This window comes from Lepeophtheirus salmonis, chromosome 4 (genome assembly GCF_016086655.4).
Source record: "Lepeophtheirus salmonis chromosome 4, UVic_Lsal_1.4, whole genome shotgun sequence".
Lineage (NCBI taxonomy): Eukaryota > Metazoa > Arthropoda > Copepoda > Siphonostomatoida > Caligidae > Lepeophtheirus > Lepeophtheirus salmonis.
In genome coordinates this window covers 4,998,251-5,019,624 of record NC_052134.2, presented here as the reverse complement: position 1 = coordinate 5,019,624, position 21,374 = coordinate 4,998,251, and the positions used below count along the sequence as shown (strand labels likewise).

General features: G+C 30.7%; 1 protein-coding gene across 12 annotated transcripts; it reads left to right on the top strand.

Annotated features, from left to right (window-relative positions):
* The first annotated feature begins 690 nt into the window (after positions 1 to 690).
* Positions 691 to 20,106, top strand: LOC121116435 (putative glutaminase 2). 12 transcript variants are annotated; one of them, XM_071887557.1, is made up of 15 exons: positions 691 to 898; positions 1,016 to 1,217; positions 5,115 to 5,184; positions 5,258 to 5,495; positions 5,567 to 5,706; positions 10,197 to 10,312; positions 10,391 to 10,515; positions 11,281 to 11,442; positions 12,188 to 12,364; positions 12,427 to 12,587; positions 12,642 to 12,782; positions 12,839 to 12,979; positions 13,048 to 13,190; positions 16,414 to 16,481; positions 19,218 to 20,106. In XM_071887557.1, exons 5-15 carry the CDS (start codon positions 5,573 to 5,575, stop codon positions 19,251 to 19,253), a joined length of 1,404 nt encoding a protein of 467 aa, XP_071743658.1. In that variant the 5' UTR covers positions 691 to 898; positions 1,016 to 1,217; positions 5,115 to 5,184; positions 5,258 to 5,495; positions 5,567 to 5,572; the 3' UTR covers positions 19,254 to 20,106. The 12 variants fall into 12 exon arrangements, 11 of the variants coding, with proteins under 11 accessions (XP_071743658.1, XP_071743663.1, XP_071743665.1 ...); XM_071887564.1 differs by having other exon boundaries at positions 771 to 898; positions 9,684 to 10,312; XM_071887559.1 differs by having other exon boundaries at positions 813 to 898; positions 1,035 to 1,217.
* The last annotated feature ends 1,268 nt before the right edge of the window (positions 20,107 to 21,374 follow it).

Genomic DNA, 21,374 nt, shown 5'->3' with positions numbered 1-21,374 from the left:
GACACGATGACAAAATGCTCACATTGATTGAAAAATTTAAACTGGGAAAACAGGGGAATTTTTTTTTGTCATTGGGTCCAATTTAGAGCCGACCCTAAAATGTTAACTTACAATTTTGTTTTTAATTAATCCCCCCTCCCTCAAAAAATGCAAAAAATATGTTACTGTACCGTGAGGATCTTCAAAAATACAAAATAATACAAATAATGTTACTGACGAACATAGGCGCCAAAGCAGGGTGAGGGGATTACCCCGAAGTGTTGGGATGGTATTTTAACCAATAGATGGCGCCATTTTGGAAGAATGCAATTGCTTATTCGAGCACCTATCTATATTCTTCATAATTACTTTTGAACTGGTTTATCCTTGTGATGCATACGAGCGCGGGAGGCAAACAATTTATAATTAAATGTGATGTAATCGTATTACTGAGTATTAAAGACAGATGATGACGTCACAAAAAACTATGAATTACTTTGTTTGTTTTGCCATCACTCATACAAAAAGGCGACATGCCTAAAATTACCCATCAATAGTAATAGATATAGGACAAATACTTGGTAAAAAGTAGAATCCGCGAATAAATGAAGAGCCGAATACCTTTTTTAACTTTAATTGCCTATGAGTAATTACCTACAAGGTACGCATTTATGGGGGTAATATGCGTGTATTTTTACACTAATGATCCGTGTACAAGTTCACGTGTTTTACCCATACACATCTCTACAATAGCAAAAATGTTGTCTCCTTTTTTAAATGATATATCTTGATTTATAATAAATAGGCTTGATGTCTTGGTTCATTTTTTAAATTGTGATCAAGATAGTTGTTTTGTTTTTTCTCCTTCACCTTCATAATAGAGCGTTGTTATGTTGTGATGAGCTACGCAGGCGAGGAGGTACATTAAAGTTTATAAGAAATAATATATCTTTGAACCAATACAGTTTCAAACATAATCACAATTATTGTCAATATAAGTTAGTACCTAATATTTTTGTCTGGTTTTGATTGTTAGTTCTTTTAAATTTTTGAAGATATAAGAAGATACAGTTATCCAACATTTCTAGTTTCCTGGATTAGTGAAAAAATATGGATTCTTTGCCTCAGATAAATATTGAAAATACAGAATTGAATATACTTCCTAATTTTGGTCATCAGAAACAACAGATCAATTTAACGGAATGTGAGTCCTGGAGTGATATATCCCAGGATGATCGGTGAGTGGTGTATTTATTATATGTAAAATCCTTTCAGATTATTTTGGGATAATTTCTTTAGTTTTAAGTCCATACTTGAAAATAAGCACTAATGCTTATATTTTTTGGAGTTTTTACTTTCTTTACAAGTAGGAACATATCTACATACATTGATATAATTTATATAAGCTTGCATACTAATCCGATCTTAAATATATTCCAAAGTATTATACCTATAACCTATAATTATAATCATTTATATATATATACTTTTCGTGTTCTCAGGCTTTGATAAATAAGTCCTTGTTCCTAAGTAGTTAAATTGAAAGGACATTTCAAATACTCTCCACTAATGTAAAAACGTAGTATGTAGCCCCTAAGACAAAAACAGTCTCGAACACTACTCAAGAAAAGAAGAAATGGCCTATTTTTTTATAAAATATTATATAGATAGTGTTAGAAAATCAATACGTTTTTGATAGTACGATTTAAATCAACTTCACCAAGAACGGTATGTACATACTATCAGCTGTATTTTTTCATCATAATTAACTTAATAATATCGACAACTCTATATGTCTCCTTCTGCGGCATCCTGAAGGCAAAAGGCTTTCTTTTTAAGGAGTTGAGCCCTACTTAACATAATAAGGTATTTTTTTATTAAGTACAATATTAAAGTGATTTGTGATTCAACACTTTATTGGAGTAGCCTCCTTTTAGCATTGCATTATCATCAACTCTTTGAGGAGGGAGAGTACACCCAATCATGAGCTGTGACACATTTTCTGAATCTAGGCCCTTGGGATGATTTTCCTCAAGGACATTCATGTATATATGTTCTTAAATCCTTTATATATTATTTATGGTTGATTTAAGAGTTAAATGTTGTTAATCGGTTAAGTATTGAGTGTTTGAAGTGGATGGAAAGTTGAGACACGCTGGTTGGAGTAACTTGTCTCATATATATCAAACAGAAAACAAAATCCACCTTATTGTAAGTAGCGAAAAATCATTTGAAGCTTTACATTTGAAATGGTGACAAAATCATAAAGGATCACAAAACAAATATTCCTAATATTTATGTTTGGTTAAACAAAATTTTGATTCAATATCATACTAAAAACACTTTTATTTTCTACTATAAATCATCGATATTTGCTAATTTCTTCACATGTCCGAGAGCTGTCCCAACTTACCCCTTAGATAATATTGTCAACATTAAAAGAAGTGATGTTACAGCTAAACTATAGTGTAAAATTAATGACAAAAGTTTCATATTGTTTTAAACTTTGTAGAAAAAATAAATGGGGGTTCTATCCGTGTTGAATTTTGGTCTGGAATTTCTAGACCGGTTTGAAACCATTATTATGATTTTAAAAAATTTGGTCCAGCTACGCTTTGGACCGGTCTTGTAGTAAAATTCGATCTATAAACAAAAACGGTCTAGATACAGTCAGACCAATTTATTTTTATTTAAATGAAATGTAAGGGAAATGATGGCGCATGGTTAGCATTTCGGTCTGAATGGTCTAGAAAAAATCATTGAAGGTTTTTTATTGGATAAGTTGAATTCGAAAAACTTAAACTAGCCTGTTTCTTTCTCCTCTATCTAGAATTACGAGTTATTTTCATGTCAGAATATACTCATAAATAGGGATGGGCATTTCGTAGAATGTGAGGAGAAGGGAGGGGTGATGGTTAAAGTAAAGCTAATTATCCCTTTGTTGACATATGATGTCTGTTATATGATTTTGCAAGGAGAAAATATATTACTGTTACAGAGGAAAAGCACGTTCAACATTTATTACAATATGGAAAGAAGGAAAATATTGTGAAGTTAAAGGGTTCATCATATCTAGTGGTAAAAATTTTATTATTTGCAATCCGGAATTATATTGTTGCAAAGTCACGTAGGAAGACGACAAAGTTGGAAGGAGCAAAGAAGATTCTAAATTTTCTCAAGCCCAACAAAAATTTGGGCAAAGTTTTGCTCTTTACTGATGAAAATATTTTCACCGTTGATGCCACTGTGAATAAACAGAACAGCCGGTACATCTTAACTTCAATGACACATGTCATCAAAACCAAAAATCCAGTCTCCACCACAGATGAAGTCTGCCCTCTACTTTTTATGGAGAGGGAGGAGCAACTCAATGCAGATGCTTACATCGAAATTCTTGACAAAAAAAAAGTGCTACAAATGGTCAGAAAAAGTTCAGGGCCAATTTTCCACTCAAGACGGAGCTCTGTATCATCGTGCCACTAAGCCCCTTGCCTTCCTCAGATACAACTTTCTGGACTTCTTTAACATGTCCAGGCCCTGAACCCCCTTCGACTACTCTATCTAAGCGCGTCTGAGGGACAGGGTGTGTGTTACACCACACAGGAGTGTCTAGTCACTAGAAGCTTACATCAAGAAGGAGTGGACCAAGTTCTAGTTTGTCTACATAGGTATATTCAGCAAGGGATATAGGCCTCGTATTGAGGCAATTATTAAGGCTGAGGCCTCACATATTGAATATCAATTGTGCCTAGCACACTTTTCAGATGATTTTATAAGGTAAATGTCCTCACAAAACCTCCTGTTTAAATTTTACTCTTGAAAAATTGAAATAAAATCAAACGTGTAGCACTAGAATACATCAACCCTGTATATTTTAATAATATATTAAATTTATTTTTTTATTCTGTTCTTTTTTTTTTAATCACCATAAGTATGCAGGAATTCATCATTCAGAGACAGAGAGGGATGTTAACACCACGACGATCTATTCAAGTATGAATAAAAGAGAAAATGAAGGATAACACCTACCGTTTTTTCTTTTCTATTTTTAAAACTTTTTTTGTTCTATAGGTTTTACTCATCCCACCTCATAAGCAATTATTCTCAAAATATAATATATAGTATTAAGCGGTCAATTTCTAGAAAATTCCTTATTTTAGATTATATTACTGCCCATGTTTGTAACCCATTATTGTTTCATTACACGTTTGAAAAAATTGAAATGAGTAATAGCCATGTTTACCTACTCAAAGATCATAATGATATTTTGCATTATGCAAATGCCCAAAATAAGACAATCCCTTACAAGCATATCACGTAATGTTGATCATATATTGATAATTTGTTACTAAACAAATAGTGTTGAGTCGACTGGAACAATTATCATCTCTACTTAAATCCATGATTTAGACTTGATTCAAATAGTAAATGTATTTTCTAATTCAAAAAATCCGAATGAGGTCATAAAAGGAGGCAGGAATTGCCGCAAAAGTAGATTAAAAAGTAGTTTAGTATTACACAAAGTCAACTTTGAAATAATTACTCAGGGGCGTCTCCAGGATTACATTTGGGGGAGGGGGAGGCATGGTAATTTTTTTTACCGTCAATCTAATGAACTCTTTTCTGAGAAAGGAAATCCTTGAACAAAAAAAATATGTATATCCCCCTCTTGCAGTCACTTCTGGTACTGAGCATGCATGGCTACAGGGGTGGTCTGAAAAGTTTTCAACCTCAACATTAAGATGGCAACACTCGTAAAACACTCACATTATCTCACTCAACCGACTGTTAAGTAACAGCTGTATGCCCAAAATGGCTGAAACCGTGGTGAATAACTGTAAACAGATGTAAGATAGACGTGACTCGCTTTTATTTACGAGTGCTGTCATCTTTATGTTAAGGTCGGAAGCTTTTCAGACCACCCTTGTACTTTATTCTTTGTCTAATTCTATAGAATCGAGTTGATCCTTAGCACAGTCGACTTCAGTCGTCACAACACTATTTTCAATTCATTGATTCAGTTTTATAATTTTCAAGGGATTTTTCATTGGGTAATTTACAACCTTGAATGGTTTTAAACCCGTTGTATTTGTATACAGCTAATATCTATATACTTCTCTCTTCTTTAACTTCAGAAACGAAGATGATTTTCTATTTGCATCATTGTATGAAGATGACAAAATATCCATTAAGCTATTTTTAGAGGTAAATTTCCATCAAGTCATTAAGTTTCAATGTAAACTTGGAAGTCAACTAAATTAAATTAATGTATTTATAGATGCTGGATAAGGCAGGTCTAAGAACGTCTGATCCTCGTCTCTCGGGTCTGATGTCCCGCTTAAATATTTTAAAGCCCCAAAAATATCCATACATTAAATCGTTGAAGCTGGATACCAATACTTTTAAGCACATGGTCGCAGAATCGGGGGTTCTCTTCAATAAAGTGTTCCAAAATAAACTAATTATTTCAGATTTTGAATCCTTTAAAGAAAAAAATTGTCAAGATTTATCAAGAGGTGAGTTTATTTTTTAATGAAAAAAAAATAATTAATGAAAATCTGAATTCATCAAATTTGAATAATTATAGTGTTTAATGAACACAACCGGGCAAGTTATTGATCAAAAAGGACCAAATAAATGCAAATGGAGCGTTTCAATTTGTACCGTCGATGGACAAAGGCTCTCTCTCGGATGTGCAACTGATCCTTTTACAATGAAAGATCTCTGGTAAGTACACTTTCGTTCTAAATTCATATCAATCTTTGTATGTGATATAAACACATTTTTACATAAGGTGTAGTGTTGATCCGAATACCCTGTTTAAAAACTCCTGTTAGGGCATGTGAATTAGCTATAAGGACATTTTTATCTTATATTTTAAAACAACTTAACTTTCTTTTTTATAATGCTTGATAATCCAGGGGCGTCTGCAGGGGGTGGGCTGTAAGGCAATAGCCCCCGACCCCAAATTACAGATTTTTTTATTTTTCTTTCAAAAAAAAATTAATTTTTTGAAATTTTTTTGAATTTGTTTCCCAAAAAATATAATTTTTGAAATTAAAAAAAAAAAATTATTTTATTTTTTAAATTTTTTCCACAAATTTCATATTTTAAATAGCTGTAAAAAAATTTTCAACAAACTGAATATTTTAAGTTAAATTTTATTCCAAAAAAAATATTTCTTATGGAAAAGCTATGATTTTTTTAAATTTTTTTGTGGATAGTTGTGTACTCTTGAATTTTTTAGGATCTTTTTTGAAAAAAAAATCCAAAAACCAAGCCCCCCCTCCAAATATTGGAGCTTTCAGGGGTAGATGCCCCTACAATCTGCCTGTAAAAGTGGTATCAAGGTGGTGTAGTTCCATTTTAGAAGCGAATTCTAAAGTTTTCTCGAAAATACAGTCAGTCATGATCATGTGTTGGTGTAGGGAGGTACGTGTGTTCCCTGTCGAAAATAAATACTGGCAAAATTTTTGATGCCAAAGATTGATATAATATTTTATGAAATTAAACTAATTTCAATTTAGCTTCTGATTTTGTATTAGTGCAATTTATGAAAATCAATTAATTTTTCAATTTCTAATATTGTACAAAAAAATATTTTTTTCAATTCATTTTCATAATTTGAAATTTGCCAAATTCTTTGAACAAAAATGACTCCACCGAACATTACTCTAAAAATCTTGTTGTGCAAGGTTTATGAATAGTGGTGTTTGCCTAAATCCAGTAATTGAAATAAAATTATTTTCAAGACACCCCTGCATTTTTAACACCCTTACGAATCGCCAAAAACCTAATTATTGTGTCATCTTTAATATAAAATAAGATATGTTCCTTTTGTATAAAATGACTATCCCTCTAAAAGCTCACAATAAAAAGTTATTCAAAGATAAACAAAAGAAAAAATGAAAAATCATCAAGTATTAAAATACTGAAGTTCGGTTTATTCATTGAACAATGAACTATCTAATATGATATTCAAAACTATGTAAAACAAAACTTTTAATGTTTACTATCATTATGAAACAAAAATAAAACTTTGTTCATTTATAAAACTTGTTAAATATTGTTTTTTTGGAAAAAGGAAGTTATATTGTTGAAAGATTTTTTTTTCTTCAAATTATCTCACAAATAACGTTTATTCAAAAGATTTGAGTGTATATAGTAATTTTTTTCATCAAATATGTAAAGAAAAAATATATTTCAATCACTGGTGTATCATTTGCACTTTTCTTGTTAAAGTTATCGTAACAAGAGAGTTATCGGCAACATAACAGCATGCTACATATATGTGTAAAATTTATAAAAATGAGCAAATTTAATTTTAGCCCAACTTTTCCAGTCACTACATATCGTGGTAGTACATATTTTGATGAAAAAAAATTAATCTTGCCCGCCAAACCCCCCTCCCTACCCGAAAATTACTTTTTCACCCATACATGTGTAATTTTTTAATCTATTTTCAAAATAATATGAAGAAACTCAAAAATTTCGTAATCATTACAATCTTTTTTTTATTCTTAAAGTCATAGTTATATAACATTTGAAGATAATAAAGTACAGGTTTATTGTCATACATATAACTTGTCAAAGTGCACAAAATGGGTCAAAATCTTCCAAATTTTTATTTAAGTGTGTGTACTAATTGGGTTTCCAATTGTTAGGGTGATTATTTCGATCTGTTAATTCGATTTTCTGTTGTATTTTTATGAAAAAAGTTATGTTTGTAAAGTTTCAGTCTTCAAATGGCGTTTTTGACATCTATAGCTATTTGAAAAGGACTTTTTCAACACAATTCTCTATTTGTAAAGGGATTCAAAAGTTTCATTTATGTTGTTGAATTTCTAAAGATTCATTATAGTTCCTTTTCACAAGTGAAACATAAGAATATAATCCTTATTTTCCTTTCTTTTCTTTTCTTTTTTAAATTGTAGTCCATCGAAATAATCAATTAAGATTTTTAATTTTAGAAAATTTTAATTAGAGGCTAATTGAAGCCATAAACTGGTAAATAATTATTTTTGCTGAAAAAAACATATTTCGTTTTGTCCATGCAAAAAACCTTCTTTGAAGAATATATTTTGTCTAGTAATAGCTAACTAAACCAGCACAGCTCCTAAAAGCCTCACCGGTTCAAAAAGAATAATAAAAAAAATACTATAATCTATTTAAAAATAAATATGTAATAAAATATTCACAATAACTAAATAGGTTATAGTTAAATATCAATATCCCGAAGAACTTGGTACAGAATATATACCAGACTACTATAATCGGGACTGTTTGAGAGACGAGAACTACAAACAAACATTTTTTTTATACACACAAATTTTGACTTCTATCAAAAGGGATTTGAAATGGAAAAGTGTACTATAAAAATATAAGACTGATTTAATTTTAAAGTAAATGGTCTACTGTTATATTCTTAAATGTAATATATATATTCAATAAACTGTCCTGTTTTCGAGTTTTTTATTTTTTTTCTCCACAAATACCTTTTTTGTTATGGAAAATCAAAAACTAGAAAGAAAATTACGATGATAAGGGCTTTTTTTATTTTAAAAAAACAGGATTTTTTTTCAAAATGGGGCATTTAGTACCGTTATAAAACTATATATCTATATACATTTTAAATATCTTTATTTTACAATATACTACATCAAAAAATACATTATAAGAAATTGGGTAATTAGATTTTAAATATGATAATGGTTAGACGTAACCTGATATATCGGATTGAAATCGGAAAACCGATATATTGGGAAATATATAAAATATCTGCATCGTATTAGAGAAAATTCTTAGAAATTTCCATATTTGCTCCGATATTTTATATGATGCAAATAAAAAAAAAGGAAGTGTCATAGTCAGTGCTTATTTAGGACTGAAGGCTGAAGTCCTATCCAGTTTAGTCTCAGCCCGGTCCAGTTCAGTCCTGCATATAAGTCCTAAAACTGATAAAGTTTGGTACTTGATGACGTGGCTCAACTTTATCTCTTTTTTTTAAATTAGTTTTAGTACTGATAGTCCGAAGGACCGGTCTTAATGAAAGATAAGATCAGTCCAAAGACTGGCTTGGGCTGGACCGAATAAACGGGGGCTGACACAACACTATCTGTAATGACTTATGTACTTCTTAAAAAGTGTAGGACACAAATTTTGCCTCCCTGTTCGTTACATTAGGTAATAAATCCAAGATATTATTTATGTATTACCCACCTGCAAGATAGTAGTGATCTCATTAATAACACAGAGGAACAATTAGGGAGGGAGGGGGGCATTCAATTGAATTGACGACAATAATCGAATTTATCGATAAGTGCAATATGCAAAACTGATCCCTTTTTTCCCTCAGTCATCTTAATTCTGAAATATCTGGAATTATAGCCATTCGGAACTATTATAGTTCAGAGTCCTTTTTTACCCCTAAAAGAATCCCTAAATTAAAATTAATAAAAATTATCTAAATGTGTTTTTTAGGATTAAAAGTGTTGTTATTGATTTTGTATCTAGTTCTGAGCTCGATATTTAGGCTGAAAAATAATGAAAAACGACACACTTCTTTAGACCTTTATAACTTATTCATAAAAGCATAGTAATGAGAAATATCATAGCTTATATTACAGAAATATAGTCAATGTATAGTTTTAAAAAGATATATATTAAAAATATGCAAATTCAAGGATGTTTGTTCCATTTTGTAGTGATTGCACTTTTTATGGCGGTGTACTAGCAAATATCATTATGCTTTTACGGCAATGCCAATTTCATGACGTCATGCCTCGTAAAAGGAAGATTGAGGCGATCGAAGAAAGATTATTTTAACTTGATCATCCATCTCAAGAGATTTTTGAATTCGGATGACGAATTCCACGAGAGACGGCGGGAGGAGAATTCGTCCTAGGAAAACTACCATACCTCATTAGGGAGTAGAGATAATTCCTTCCTTGGGAATGAGATACTATGATCGAAACAATAAAGTGATCCATTCATGATGAGTAGATAATTTTGATATATCAAAATGGTATCACATAAGAAATACAACATGGAACAAAATCCTTGGAGATGCTTAGTTTTTTTATATATCTTTTTTTTAAATTATACATTTAATATTTTTCTATAATGCATGCTATGATATTCCTTATTGCTATGTGTGATAGATTTAAAGTACATCACACATAGGATTAATAAATGTATCAAACTATTCTACTTTTCAGCAAGCCTATACTCTATGCTATATGTATGGAAAATCTTGGTGAACAAGTAGTTCACAAGTATCAAGGACGAGAGCCATCAGGACATAGCTCAAAAGAAATTGTTTTAGATTGCAATAGTAAGTTAATTGAAGCAATGAATTATGTTATTGTTTACTCCATTTCTATTTTTTTATTTTTTTATTCATTCAATTTAGATAAGCCTTATAATCCTCTTGTAGAGTCTGGTGGTATTATGTCCTCCTCTCTTATCCTTCAGAAGGTGAAGCCCGAACTCACAGTTCTGTCAGAGAAATATGAATATGTCCAGCAATGTTTTGATGTAATTAGTTACAGCTATCTATTACACTGCATGCGCACACTTTTCCAATAATTTTATTGCAGAATGCCATTTAATAAATATATTTGATGATGATTCATGCGGCAATAGATAAAATGTTTAATTATTTGCCACGTATTGGAATAATTACATGTTCATTAATTAATAATAGATTCATTTCGTTATGAGGATGCTTCAACAGCTAGCTCCAAGCGATATTAGAACAACAATCATGACAACCGTCCAATAATTAAATAAACAAATTAGAATGGAACGACGTAGCTCAGTATAATCTCAGTATAAATTATTCTCTTGTACTCAATGTGTGTAAGTTTGTACTCTGGTAGTTCCTAGAAAAGGAAATATACTTTATGTATATGGACTTAAAAGAAGATTCCGAGGTCGGATGGAGTGATTGTAATCCTATAATGTCTATTTAAAAAATAGAAAAAGAAAGGAAAGAGCCATATAATCAATGAATGATTGAGATTCAAAGGACAATCCGAATAAATCAATCCTTGAGATCGAATGTGTTGCAGATTCTATGTATGTACCTGGACAAACCATGATGGATCTATTCCGAGGTCGCCTCTGAATGTTATTATCATCAAATATATTCATTTTATTTCTTCGGCATTTAGTGTCCATTTAGCAAAATGACATTCAGCAAAGTGGCTTTCGGCAATAACATTTTTTGCTAAGTGTTCTGGAACCGTACATGTAATCATATTAGTTTATGTGGCTAACGAATATAATCCATATTTTTAGAGAATGGCTGGAGGAGAGTATATCGGATTCAATAACGTCGACTATTTAGCTCAAAGAATCGGTATGGATCAACAAAAAGCTGTTGCTTACTTCATGCGTGAAAATAAGTGCTTTCCAGAGGATAATGTAAACATTGATAAGACGTTGGACTTTAACGCACAGGTATTTAATTAATTTTATCAAAAAATTTAAATAATAAATCCACAATAAGTATTTGTACAATCACGTCATAAGTATTACATTTGCTATGAGTTTTTGAATCCTCGATTTGAACAGTTTGATAATTTTTTAGTTCCAAAAATTCATGGGTGTAATTGAAAATGTATAATTAAGCATAGGATAATTCAACAGAAAATAATGCAAATTATAACTGATTATTTTCCAGTGTTGCAAAGGATTTGCGTCATCAAAAAAGAGATAAAATCAATTGGAAATTACAGATATATTTTTAAAGGTTTTATTAGAAGACAATTATTGATTTTTATTAGAAAAATCATCAAGAGCATTTAGTGATTTTTTTATTTTGAATATAAAAAAAATTATATTAAACTTAGGATTCATAGAGCAATAAGATTACAATATTTGAGTAATAGCTTTAAATTTAAAATGGTTCAAACCATATAAAGATGATGAATTTCCCCCAAAATAGGGTTTTTTCATTTTTAAATGTTCGATATCAGAGATGCCCAGATTAATTGACGACTAATCGGCTTAATTGGCCACTTTCTACTGATTAATCGGTAAGGAGGAAAAATAAGAGGAGGATATTTTTTCAAAATAAAAAAGCACATATAACCTAAAAAGTTATACAATACAATCACCTATACCCCCGTTTCGTTCTACTTGCATATATGCTTGTAATTACATCAAGTATTGTACTATCAATAACTTTTGATCCCACTATTAGATTCAAGCCTTGGAAGTAAATAGTGAAAGTAATGCCGTGATCGCTGCAACCCTGGCCAATGGAGGAATATGTCCTATTAAATCAGAGAAGATCCTTGAACAAACAACTGTGAACTGTGTTTTATCCCTCATGTACACTTGTGGACTTCATCTTTCCGCCGGAGAATTTGCTTTCAATGTAACTATACTTTGTATTCTAATCCCTTCTTTCATTCAAAATCATTTATTGCGTTTATTTAGATTGGTTTGCCAGCCATCTCATCGGGGCATGGAGCTTTAACCGTTGTAATTCCAAATGTGATGGGTATTTCATTATGGTCACCCATGTTAGACTCACTTGATAACTCCATTAGAGGAATGGAGTTTTGCAAAAAATTAATTGACATTTTCAGCTTCCATAGGTAACAATTATACATGAAAGGATATAATACTTGATAGACTTTGTTTATTTATAGATTTGACTGCTTTGAGCAAATGAAACAGTCAAGACTACAGAAAATAGATCCAACCTTATCTCATAAACCAATAAATCAGTTTTATAGAACAATAGGAATGATACAAGCAGCAGCAAAAGGGGACTTGGATAATTTGAAATTGTAAAGTATTTTATCATAATTTCCATTTATATGTAGTGAATATTTATTTTGATCAGAGCCTATCTCCAAAATTCAAACATCAATAATGCTGACGGAGATGATCGAACAGCACTTCATTTGGCTTGCGCTGAGGGACATACCAACTGTATACAATTTTTACTCTATCAATGTGCTGCAAATCCCTTTCTTGCTGATAGGTATCTAAAACAACAAAATAATGGCAGGTGATAATATATATTCCGAAAACCTTCTTTATTATTTTTAGATGGGGTGTAACAGCAGCTACAGAGGCTCAGAAAAGCAAGAAGGAAGAAGTCCAACAAATAATGAAAGATTATTTATTGACTCATTCCAAAGAACATCTTGACGATGACCGGGAACGTGAGCTCCATTCTAAACCACAAAATGGTAAATGGTGTTTTCATGAATTGGGTCGTAGAACTATAGTTAACAATTATTAAACAATGATACTAACTTAATTTTATTTTGTGATCCTTTGGGATTTGATATTTTCTCGACATTTGTGAGTCTTTCAATTTACACACGTACCTTTGTACTATTATATCTAGGATTATTATTGAGTTTAAGCAAATGTAAAGTCATGTATCGTCTATCCTGTAGCGTCGTATTCCTCCCCTCAAAGATTTGAGATCTTACAAATCTTTAATCATTCATTTTCAAATGGTGGATATTTGCTACTGAGATATTATTAGGAAAATATGTAGATAAACTACACAATTATGGCTATTTGAATGTTTTTTCATATCAAAATGTACTTTATTAATTGACACGAATTGAGAAAATTGGAACTTTTTTTTTGTTTGTTCTTCGATTAAGATGATGAGTGCCGGATTGTTGTTTTTTTTTGCTCTAGATGTAAGAAAATGACTTGTATAATTAGAAATTTCAAAATTTATGGTCTGAAGAGTGTTTTTTGTTGGTTTTCAGGGAAAAATATCTAAAACATCTATAGGGTGGCCTCTAAATTAAGTAAAATTGTTAAAAAAATTATGATAAATTATTGATTAAATGTCAACAAAGTTTGCTTAAAACATTATTTTTTTGTCATTTCAAATACAAGAGTAAATAAAGTAAAGAGATACAAGAAATTTCTCTGTTTGTTGAATTCTGGCACTCCTCCTAAAATTGTTTAGGTAGATTGTATTCTTCTATTAAGGCTCTATTCAACCTCACAAATTAACCACATTTGGTTCAATGAAAGGTCTGAATCCCCCTTTAGGATCTAATTAATACAAAAACTCTAGTCAATGATTGTATTGGTGATCACTGGCCGTTCCATTTAGGTGCACCTTATCTTTTTCCCAAAATTAATAAAATGGAGTATGTGGATACCATCTTTGAGAAAAGTCTCACTTTCACATGTCTAATATGATTCAAAAGTGGTATGAGACTCATATTCCCTACTTATGGAGTAACAACTTTTTAACTCTATTCAGTCCAAATTTGAATTCGATGGATTTTAGTATCTGGTTCATTTTGGAGGACAGGGTCTGCAATAAGCCTGTCCTAATTTTGGATTTACTGAAAGTCTCCTTTAATAGGGAATTGGAAAGCATTCCTATGCCTACTGTTATGCCTTCCCAAACAGACTCGAGGCGGTAGTTTTTGCAAAAGTAAAAGACTTTGATTTTTTTTTCACCAATTACTCATATGATATTGAGCAGCATTCATGCAAAATTGGAGGTTACTAATATTATAAATACAAAAGTTGTACTTGAATATTTATTTTACAGTACTTAAGGTCCATCCTGTACATGATTTAGTATGATTTTTCACCTAGAAGGATCTAAATAAAAGATGAAATGATAAAATATATCTCTTATAGATCCACTTTTCCAGATTTACAAGATATTTTAATTATTTGTCTACCAGTTTCAGAATAAGAAATGATAAGTACAAAAAGATGAGAAAAATTAATCTTATCTATAAAATTTATACGTACGTATGAAGGAATTTAACACCAATTACTGAATTCATTATAATTCCCATTTTCTGATAAATAATGAATTTTTTATTTATTTATTGTTTCTTTTTAATCAAAGTCTCTAATCCATTTCCTTTACTATAATATAATACTAAAGTTGTACATGGACATATCCGTATTATACATTTGATTTCAAATTGTTTTACTAAAGCTTTGACTAAATCTAGAATTTAATAAAACTTGTCGATAGACAACGAAATAATTAGAAATATGTTCCGCCTTCAACCATAATGAATATACAGACTAAGACTTGGTGCATTTACGAATGTACAGCCCATACTTTAAAAAAAAATCTTTTGGGGCACGGTGAATCGATCTTATTTTATTTAAAATAATAAACTTATTAGGAAAAAAACAAACTTGCCCTCCAGAGTCCAAGGTTCTGGCCTGATCAGAATGAAACATAACTTTAGGTACATAACTCAAAATTCTCAATTTTTTGTCTAAAGTCTGTATTTGTCTCCATTTTTGAAGTTTGTACCATTTTTTTCAAAGCGGGACAAACAGAAATCAGACACACACACAAATTATTTTAATACTATGTAGGATTTTTTTTTTAAATTGCATCAAAAAAGGTAAATAGTAAATATTCAAAGTATCACGCAATTTTCTTTCATGAAAAGATGCAAAAGATATGGTGGTTTGCCTATTACAAAAATTTCAAAACCTTTGTACTATTGATTGCTCATATCATAGTTTATATACGTTTATAAATTTAGTCAAAGTTTTATAGGAAAGGGGAGGTATTAAAGACAATACGCATAAGCGCTGTTTATTTACATTCTTTTGTAAACGAACTCAGAGAGAGGGACGCCATCTTGTGGCAAAATACTACTAATAACATTTACGTATGTTTCTCAAATAGAAGGCGCTCTCAAAATTCTTCTGAGCATCCAACATTTCGTAAACAACACACACCATACTATCACACCACCTTGCAGATCATATACTTCTTTTTTTTTATGGGCCCGGTACTTTAACATGTAAAAATAGAGGTCTAATTGAAATTATTTAATTTTAAAAAAAATAAGTTTCGAAATTATTGATTTTTTAAAACAAAATTCGAAATTAAAATCAAGTTTAAAAAAATAAATAAACGTACCATGTATCTTTTCTCATCTTTGTATATAGCCCCGCTCACTCTCAAACTGTCCTAGTTAACAATGTTTAAATACAATTTGTAAAATGAGGCCGGATTTAGTGTTTTTTTAAGAAAATAATGTTGTATTTTTTTTATTTTTTGAGTAAACTTTTTTTAAAAAGGACCAACACTTTTTACGGGTTTTTTAATTAATTGAGTCCGTTTTTTTTTAGAAAGTACCATTTCTTGCAAGCCTCAAAAAATGGCCTTTTTAAAAAAGGGGTAAATCCTAAGTAATTTTAAATAAATAAATAAATCTTGTGTATATATTTCTACATATTTACTTTTTCTAACAAGCTGGGAGCCACTCTTACTTAAGATCCCTGGTTAGAACACCTACTAATTGGGCTCTAGTGTTTTTGTTTTTTTGTACAGCATTCTCTCAAAAAATTATACGGATTATACAGTTCTTAAAAATCGTTTGATAAAAATAAGTGATCATTTATAAATTAATCATTTTACTTAATGATGTTTATTTCTTTCAGATGAACCAAAACTCCTAAAATTAATTACAACAACAGTTTTCAAAGATAAAATTGGACTTTTATTAAAGGTAAACTATAGAGCATGGTATTTTTTATAGCCATGTAAATTAACATTAAAGAAAAAAATTTTGAGGGTTGCGTTGTAAATTCTTCGTATTTTGGTGTACATATAAAAAAAGAAACCGAAAATGGACATAGTCACTCTGACAATTTGAAGAATATTTTGGAGGAGAGCAGATTGGATTTCATGTCGTGTAATTATATATGCTACGAGATGAAGTAACAGTAAACAAGTCCTACTATACAAGTATGTGACTTAAAAGTGTGACTTCAATGATCAATGATACTCTATGTCTTTTAAGAGCAAACGTACTTTAGTTACTTTATATGTAGTTATTTTTCCCTCCTCAAGAATTAAAAATAATGATAAAAGCATCGAAAGTAAAAAATACTGCTCAAAATACTATCTATAGATATCGTGCACGCTAGAAAATGCTTAGAATTTACAACTCTAGATCAAGCCTAGTGAGCTCCTTATACCAAAAATTCACAGTCACATTGAACCTTAACATGTACCCTGTACAAAATTACCATTTCTTTAATGGTATTAGAAAATAGTATTAGAAAAATAGGTATATCCACGATGAGAATGATTATATTCTTATTAACTAAACATTTAAAGCAACACCTCTAAACATTGTTCGCTGCCGGGGCACATTAGGGTCGCCTGAACCTATTCCTAAGGGAAGACTTGTTTTTTTAAATAAATATGGTCAACCCTGATCTAGCAACCTCCTATTTTAAGCGTCTCACCGTACGCAACGATCATATCTAGTTTTTAAATGGAATATTATTACAAAACATGAATTCTCTTTAAAAGTGTAACCTACACTAAGGGGTCACTGTTTTTGTTTTCCTTGCCTGACGGCTTAATACAGATTTGGCCGTACTTTTCAATATTATTTTGACACTTACACGATGACTAATGCTTTTCAGTGCACAAAATATTGGAATTAATGCCTCCCTACCTGCTTTATAGAAAGAGGACTGATGATTCAGAGGATGTATATGTGAGTTAATCATAAATACTTGATATAGAATTGAAGTAGTCAAAATTAATAAATGTATAATTAGTAACACATATAACATTGACGAAAGTCAACGCTAGAGACTCACACTCGATTCGAACATAGGAATAATTAAACTTCACTCCAAACTCAATGTTTCAAAAAATCAGACTTAAAAAACCATTGCTTGATACCCACAAAAATCTTTTATTTCAAATTTTATCTGTTAAGCGCCAATTTGTCTTTTTAAATTATTCAACTATGATATCCGTGATGACCGAATCAGAACTTGAGAACTCGTATTTTTGTTGCACTTAAGCATAATTAAACTGAGATTTCAGACTTAAAGTTGAAAGACTTGGTCTCGTAACTGAGAGAAGCAATGCATTGAATATTGTAATTAAAAATAAAATAAAACTGAATTGTACGTAAATAAGGTAGCCGCTCGTTTTAGGTAATTATTCGATACCAAGTAGCGAAAGGAATGCCTTATGATCAATGTTTGTTCAAAGTTTTATTTTATTTTTTGTTCTCCAGAGGATCTATAACTAACTAAACAGCTTCCATAGATTCACACTTTTAATTGAATTAAAAAGATGGATCCTGCAAAGGGAAGATAAAATTACGTACGTCATGAGGGAAAATGATAAATTAACGTCATCTGTGCTACCATAAAAAGAAACATCTTTCAGGGGAGGGGGATGTACGTAGCCAAGGAATCTATTCATTCAATGATGTGTGTTTTGACACTTGGTTTAGAGCTTTTTATTCCGAGTTTTGACGTACTAAGATATCTTCAGGCAAGCAAATAAGTTTTATTACCATTTTCATCAAATACATACGTAGAGTCAGCTAGCAAACTTTCATTCCAAAAGAAACAGAAAACGCCCCAAAATCAGTTGGTAGTCAGCCCATTTGATAGAACTACGGAATTGTTTTTTTAATATCTGATGAGAACGGTTTACACCTGAACAAGAGCTAATTAAATTTCGGACATTGAACGTTCAGAAAACTGACTAATGGAATAGACAGCTGACTACAAAATAGAATGCTTAGAATAATATTTGATGATTTTTAAAGAAGCAAAAGAGTTCACATATTAGGCTTTTACTTATTATTTTTTTAAATATTCAAATCATTCTCACCAATGAACAAAATAACATCAATTACATCAAAGAAAATTAGTAAGATTATGAGCTAGAAAAGAAAAGACTCCTTGCTTGAAGCAATATTCAATCTAAACGTACATAATATATACAATATAATTGAAACAAGAATGATGATTTATACAAATTTCTTTGCAAATAAATTCAATATTTAAGCCGGCTTTCCGTTTCCCCTAAAATGATATTTTTTTGAAAACGGTTTCCAGACCGGAAGAATCTGACAACACCATTTACGCGCAAAATACTTGTATAAGCAACTTTTTCCTTCTTTTATTCGTAAAACTCCTATGAGATTCTTAACCGAGCCAGATTAAGTAGATTTCTTCCTCGTGTGGGCGCGATAGTTTTTGAATCTGAGTAAACAAAACACAGCATTTTGTCAAAGTGGAAAATATATATTTTATATTGATTTGCATAAATAGAAGTGCTAATTTTTGAGTGATTCAATTTTATAGGAAACTCAATGTATCTTGATTTTATATGATAAAAATAGTATTATGTAATTTGTATCAAATGGAAATCTTATGTGTTTGTAGAATGCCTTACAAATATTTTACTCTAACCAAATTAGGTAAGTGAGAGTCAAGACCATACCACCTCAGTTTAACCGAACACTAATTGATTCGTCATAACAAGAATGTCAAAGAAAAAATTATCGGATTCTATCATCGATTGAAATTGATTTAACTAAGTAATTTACTTTGTTGCCCCTGCATTTGGAGTATATTATTATTCAACAACATTTTAAAATAAAATGCATCATTGCAGGGCCATTAAAATAAAATTTCATTTATGAAAAATAAACATTTATTTATAGTAAAATAAGCTACATTTTCAGGGGCGTCCGCAGGGCTGTAGCCCCCCAGTTTCAAAACATTGAAAAAAGTTAATTTTTGAAAAAAAATTCCAAACAATTTAGTGTTTTTGTAAACAGCTGCGCACTTTTGAAAAAAAAATAATTTTTTTGTGGATAGCTATGGATTTTTAAAATTGTTTTCCCAAAAATATCCTTTTTTGAGAATAATTTTAGATTTTTGAAAGGTTTTCCAAATTTTGAGTATTTGAATTTTTTTTAATTTATTTTTTCTAATTTTTATCCAAAAAATTTATTTCTACCAACTATTTTTCAAAAAATACATTTTTTGTGATCAGCACGGGACTTTTGAAATGTTTTCCAAAGTTGCTTTGGATTTTTGAATTTTTTTTTAAATCTTTTTCAAAAAATCAAAGAACCAGTTCCCTTGTCCCCTCACCCCCAAAAAAAAAAAAAATGATATATATTCCTACGTATGCTTCTGATTGTACATATTATACACCCCAAATATTATGTAATAATTAAGAAAAAAATACTTTGTAATAAACATTCAACTCATTTAATTATTAGGCTTATAGCCTCAGAAGATTGTTACCATTTCAAATAATTATTGATAAAAATAAACATTTTTAATTATAGAAAAAAAGTAGAACACAATATCCTAATCTATAGGTAGCAAAGACTTAACCAGGAAAACCCAGATGCCTATTTTTAATTAAAATCTGATTACAACAAGGACTTGCACCTAAAAATCCCTAAAAAAAACTCACTGTTAATCTCATGCCTAGAGCTGCAAACCATAATCCTATTCAATATGTAAAACAAAATAATCCGAAAATAAACATATTAAGCCTCACAATATTAATAATGATTTGGAGGAGATCAGCTTAACTATCATGACGTAATATTTAATTAGCCATATAATCAATAATGAAAAACCAGTGTACATAGAATGGGCATCTTTAAATAAAAGAAACCAAAAATCAAAATGGTAACCCTCACAATTAGAAGAATGTTTTGGAGGAAAGAAAGAATTATGCTCATGACGTGTCATTAGATCAGCTACAATCAGCTGTGCCTAGGGAGGAAGGAGAAAAGGATATAAACAGGGATATTTGCTAGAATTACTCCGAGTTTAACATAACTTACAATTATAACTCTGCAAAGAATATGGGGAGCTCCGTCTTTTATGAGCCCACACGAACGTTCAAACAGTTTTTGATTATAACTTAATTTATTTAAGAAAGGATGTTCACTATTCTTTTATACTTCTTTTTGGACGTAGAAAGGAAGACTCCAAGAGGAATCTAGACCAACCTCCTTCCTCAACTTGATTATTTAAACTCAATTCATCTTCCTCAATGACTTCCTGGTGAATTTTAGAATGAAAATCCTCCAATGCATGAGACTGGAATGTTCTAGTAGGTATCATGCCACAGTGGACAGCAAAGCCATACAGTCCTCGCCGGGTTCAGTTGACTAGCAGAGTTGCAATAAAAAATCATTTTCTCTAAATTCAAAGCTGTCAAAGCAGACCATTCGCGGAAGACCCCCCATGTATTCATTTTATTACTGGACGTAATTTTATTTTATCACTGCAATGGCAATAAATCAACTCTAGCTATATTTATGTTTATTAATACACAAAATGTATTCTAGTTTCTAGCTAGTAGCTTCACTTGTTGTTCTCATGAAGGTAAAAGAACAATAGCAAAATAGTCCCTCTAGCGGGCAAAAAAAAGTAAATTTTGACCAAGATATTTTTCTGCTCGTGATCAAGCTTTATCTACGACACCTAAAGAAAAAAAGAAAATACATAAATCCCACTCCGTATCTAGCAAGAACATAGGCAGGAATGACTGTCTTGTCGATCGTCAATTATACTCTGAGTCCACCAAGAAAGTCCTTATTGGA

What these genes read in the sequence shown, in the direction of transcription:
- LOC121116435 (XM_071887557.1), top strand. Translation starts at nt 5,573, where the DNA reads ATGAACACAACCGGGCAAGTTATTGATCAAAAAGGACCAAATAAATGC. An exon ending in CGTTGGACTTTAACGCACAG is followed by an intron (nt 11,443 to 12,187) that starts GTATTTAATTAA and finishes TCCCACTATTAG; the next exon opens with ATTCAAGCCTTGGAAGTAAA. An exon ending in CCGGAGAATTTGCTTTCAAT is followed by an intron (nt 12,365 to 12,426) that starts GTAACTATACTT and finishes GCGTTTATTTAG; the next exon opens with ATTGGTTTGCCAGCCATCTC.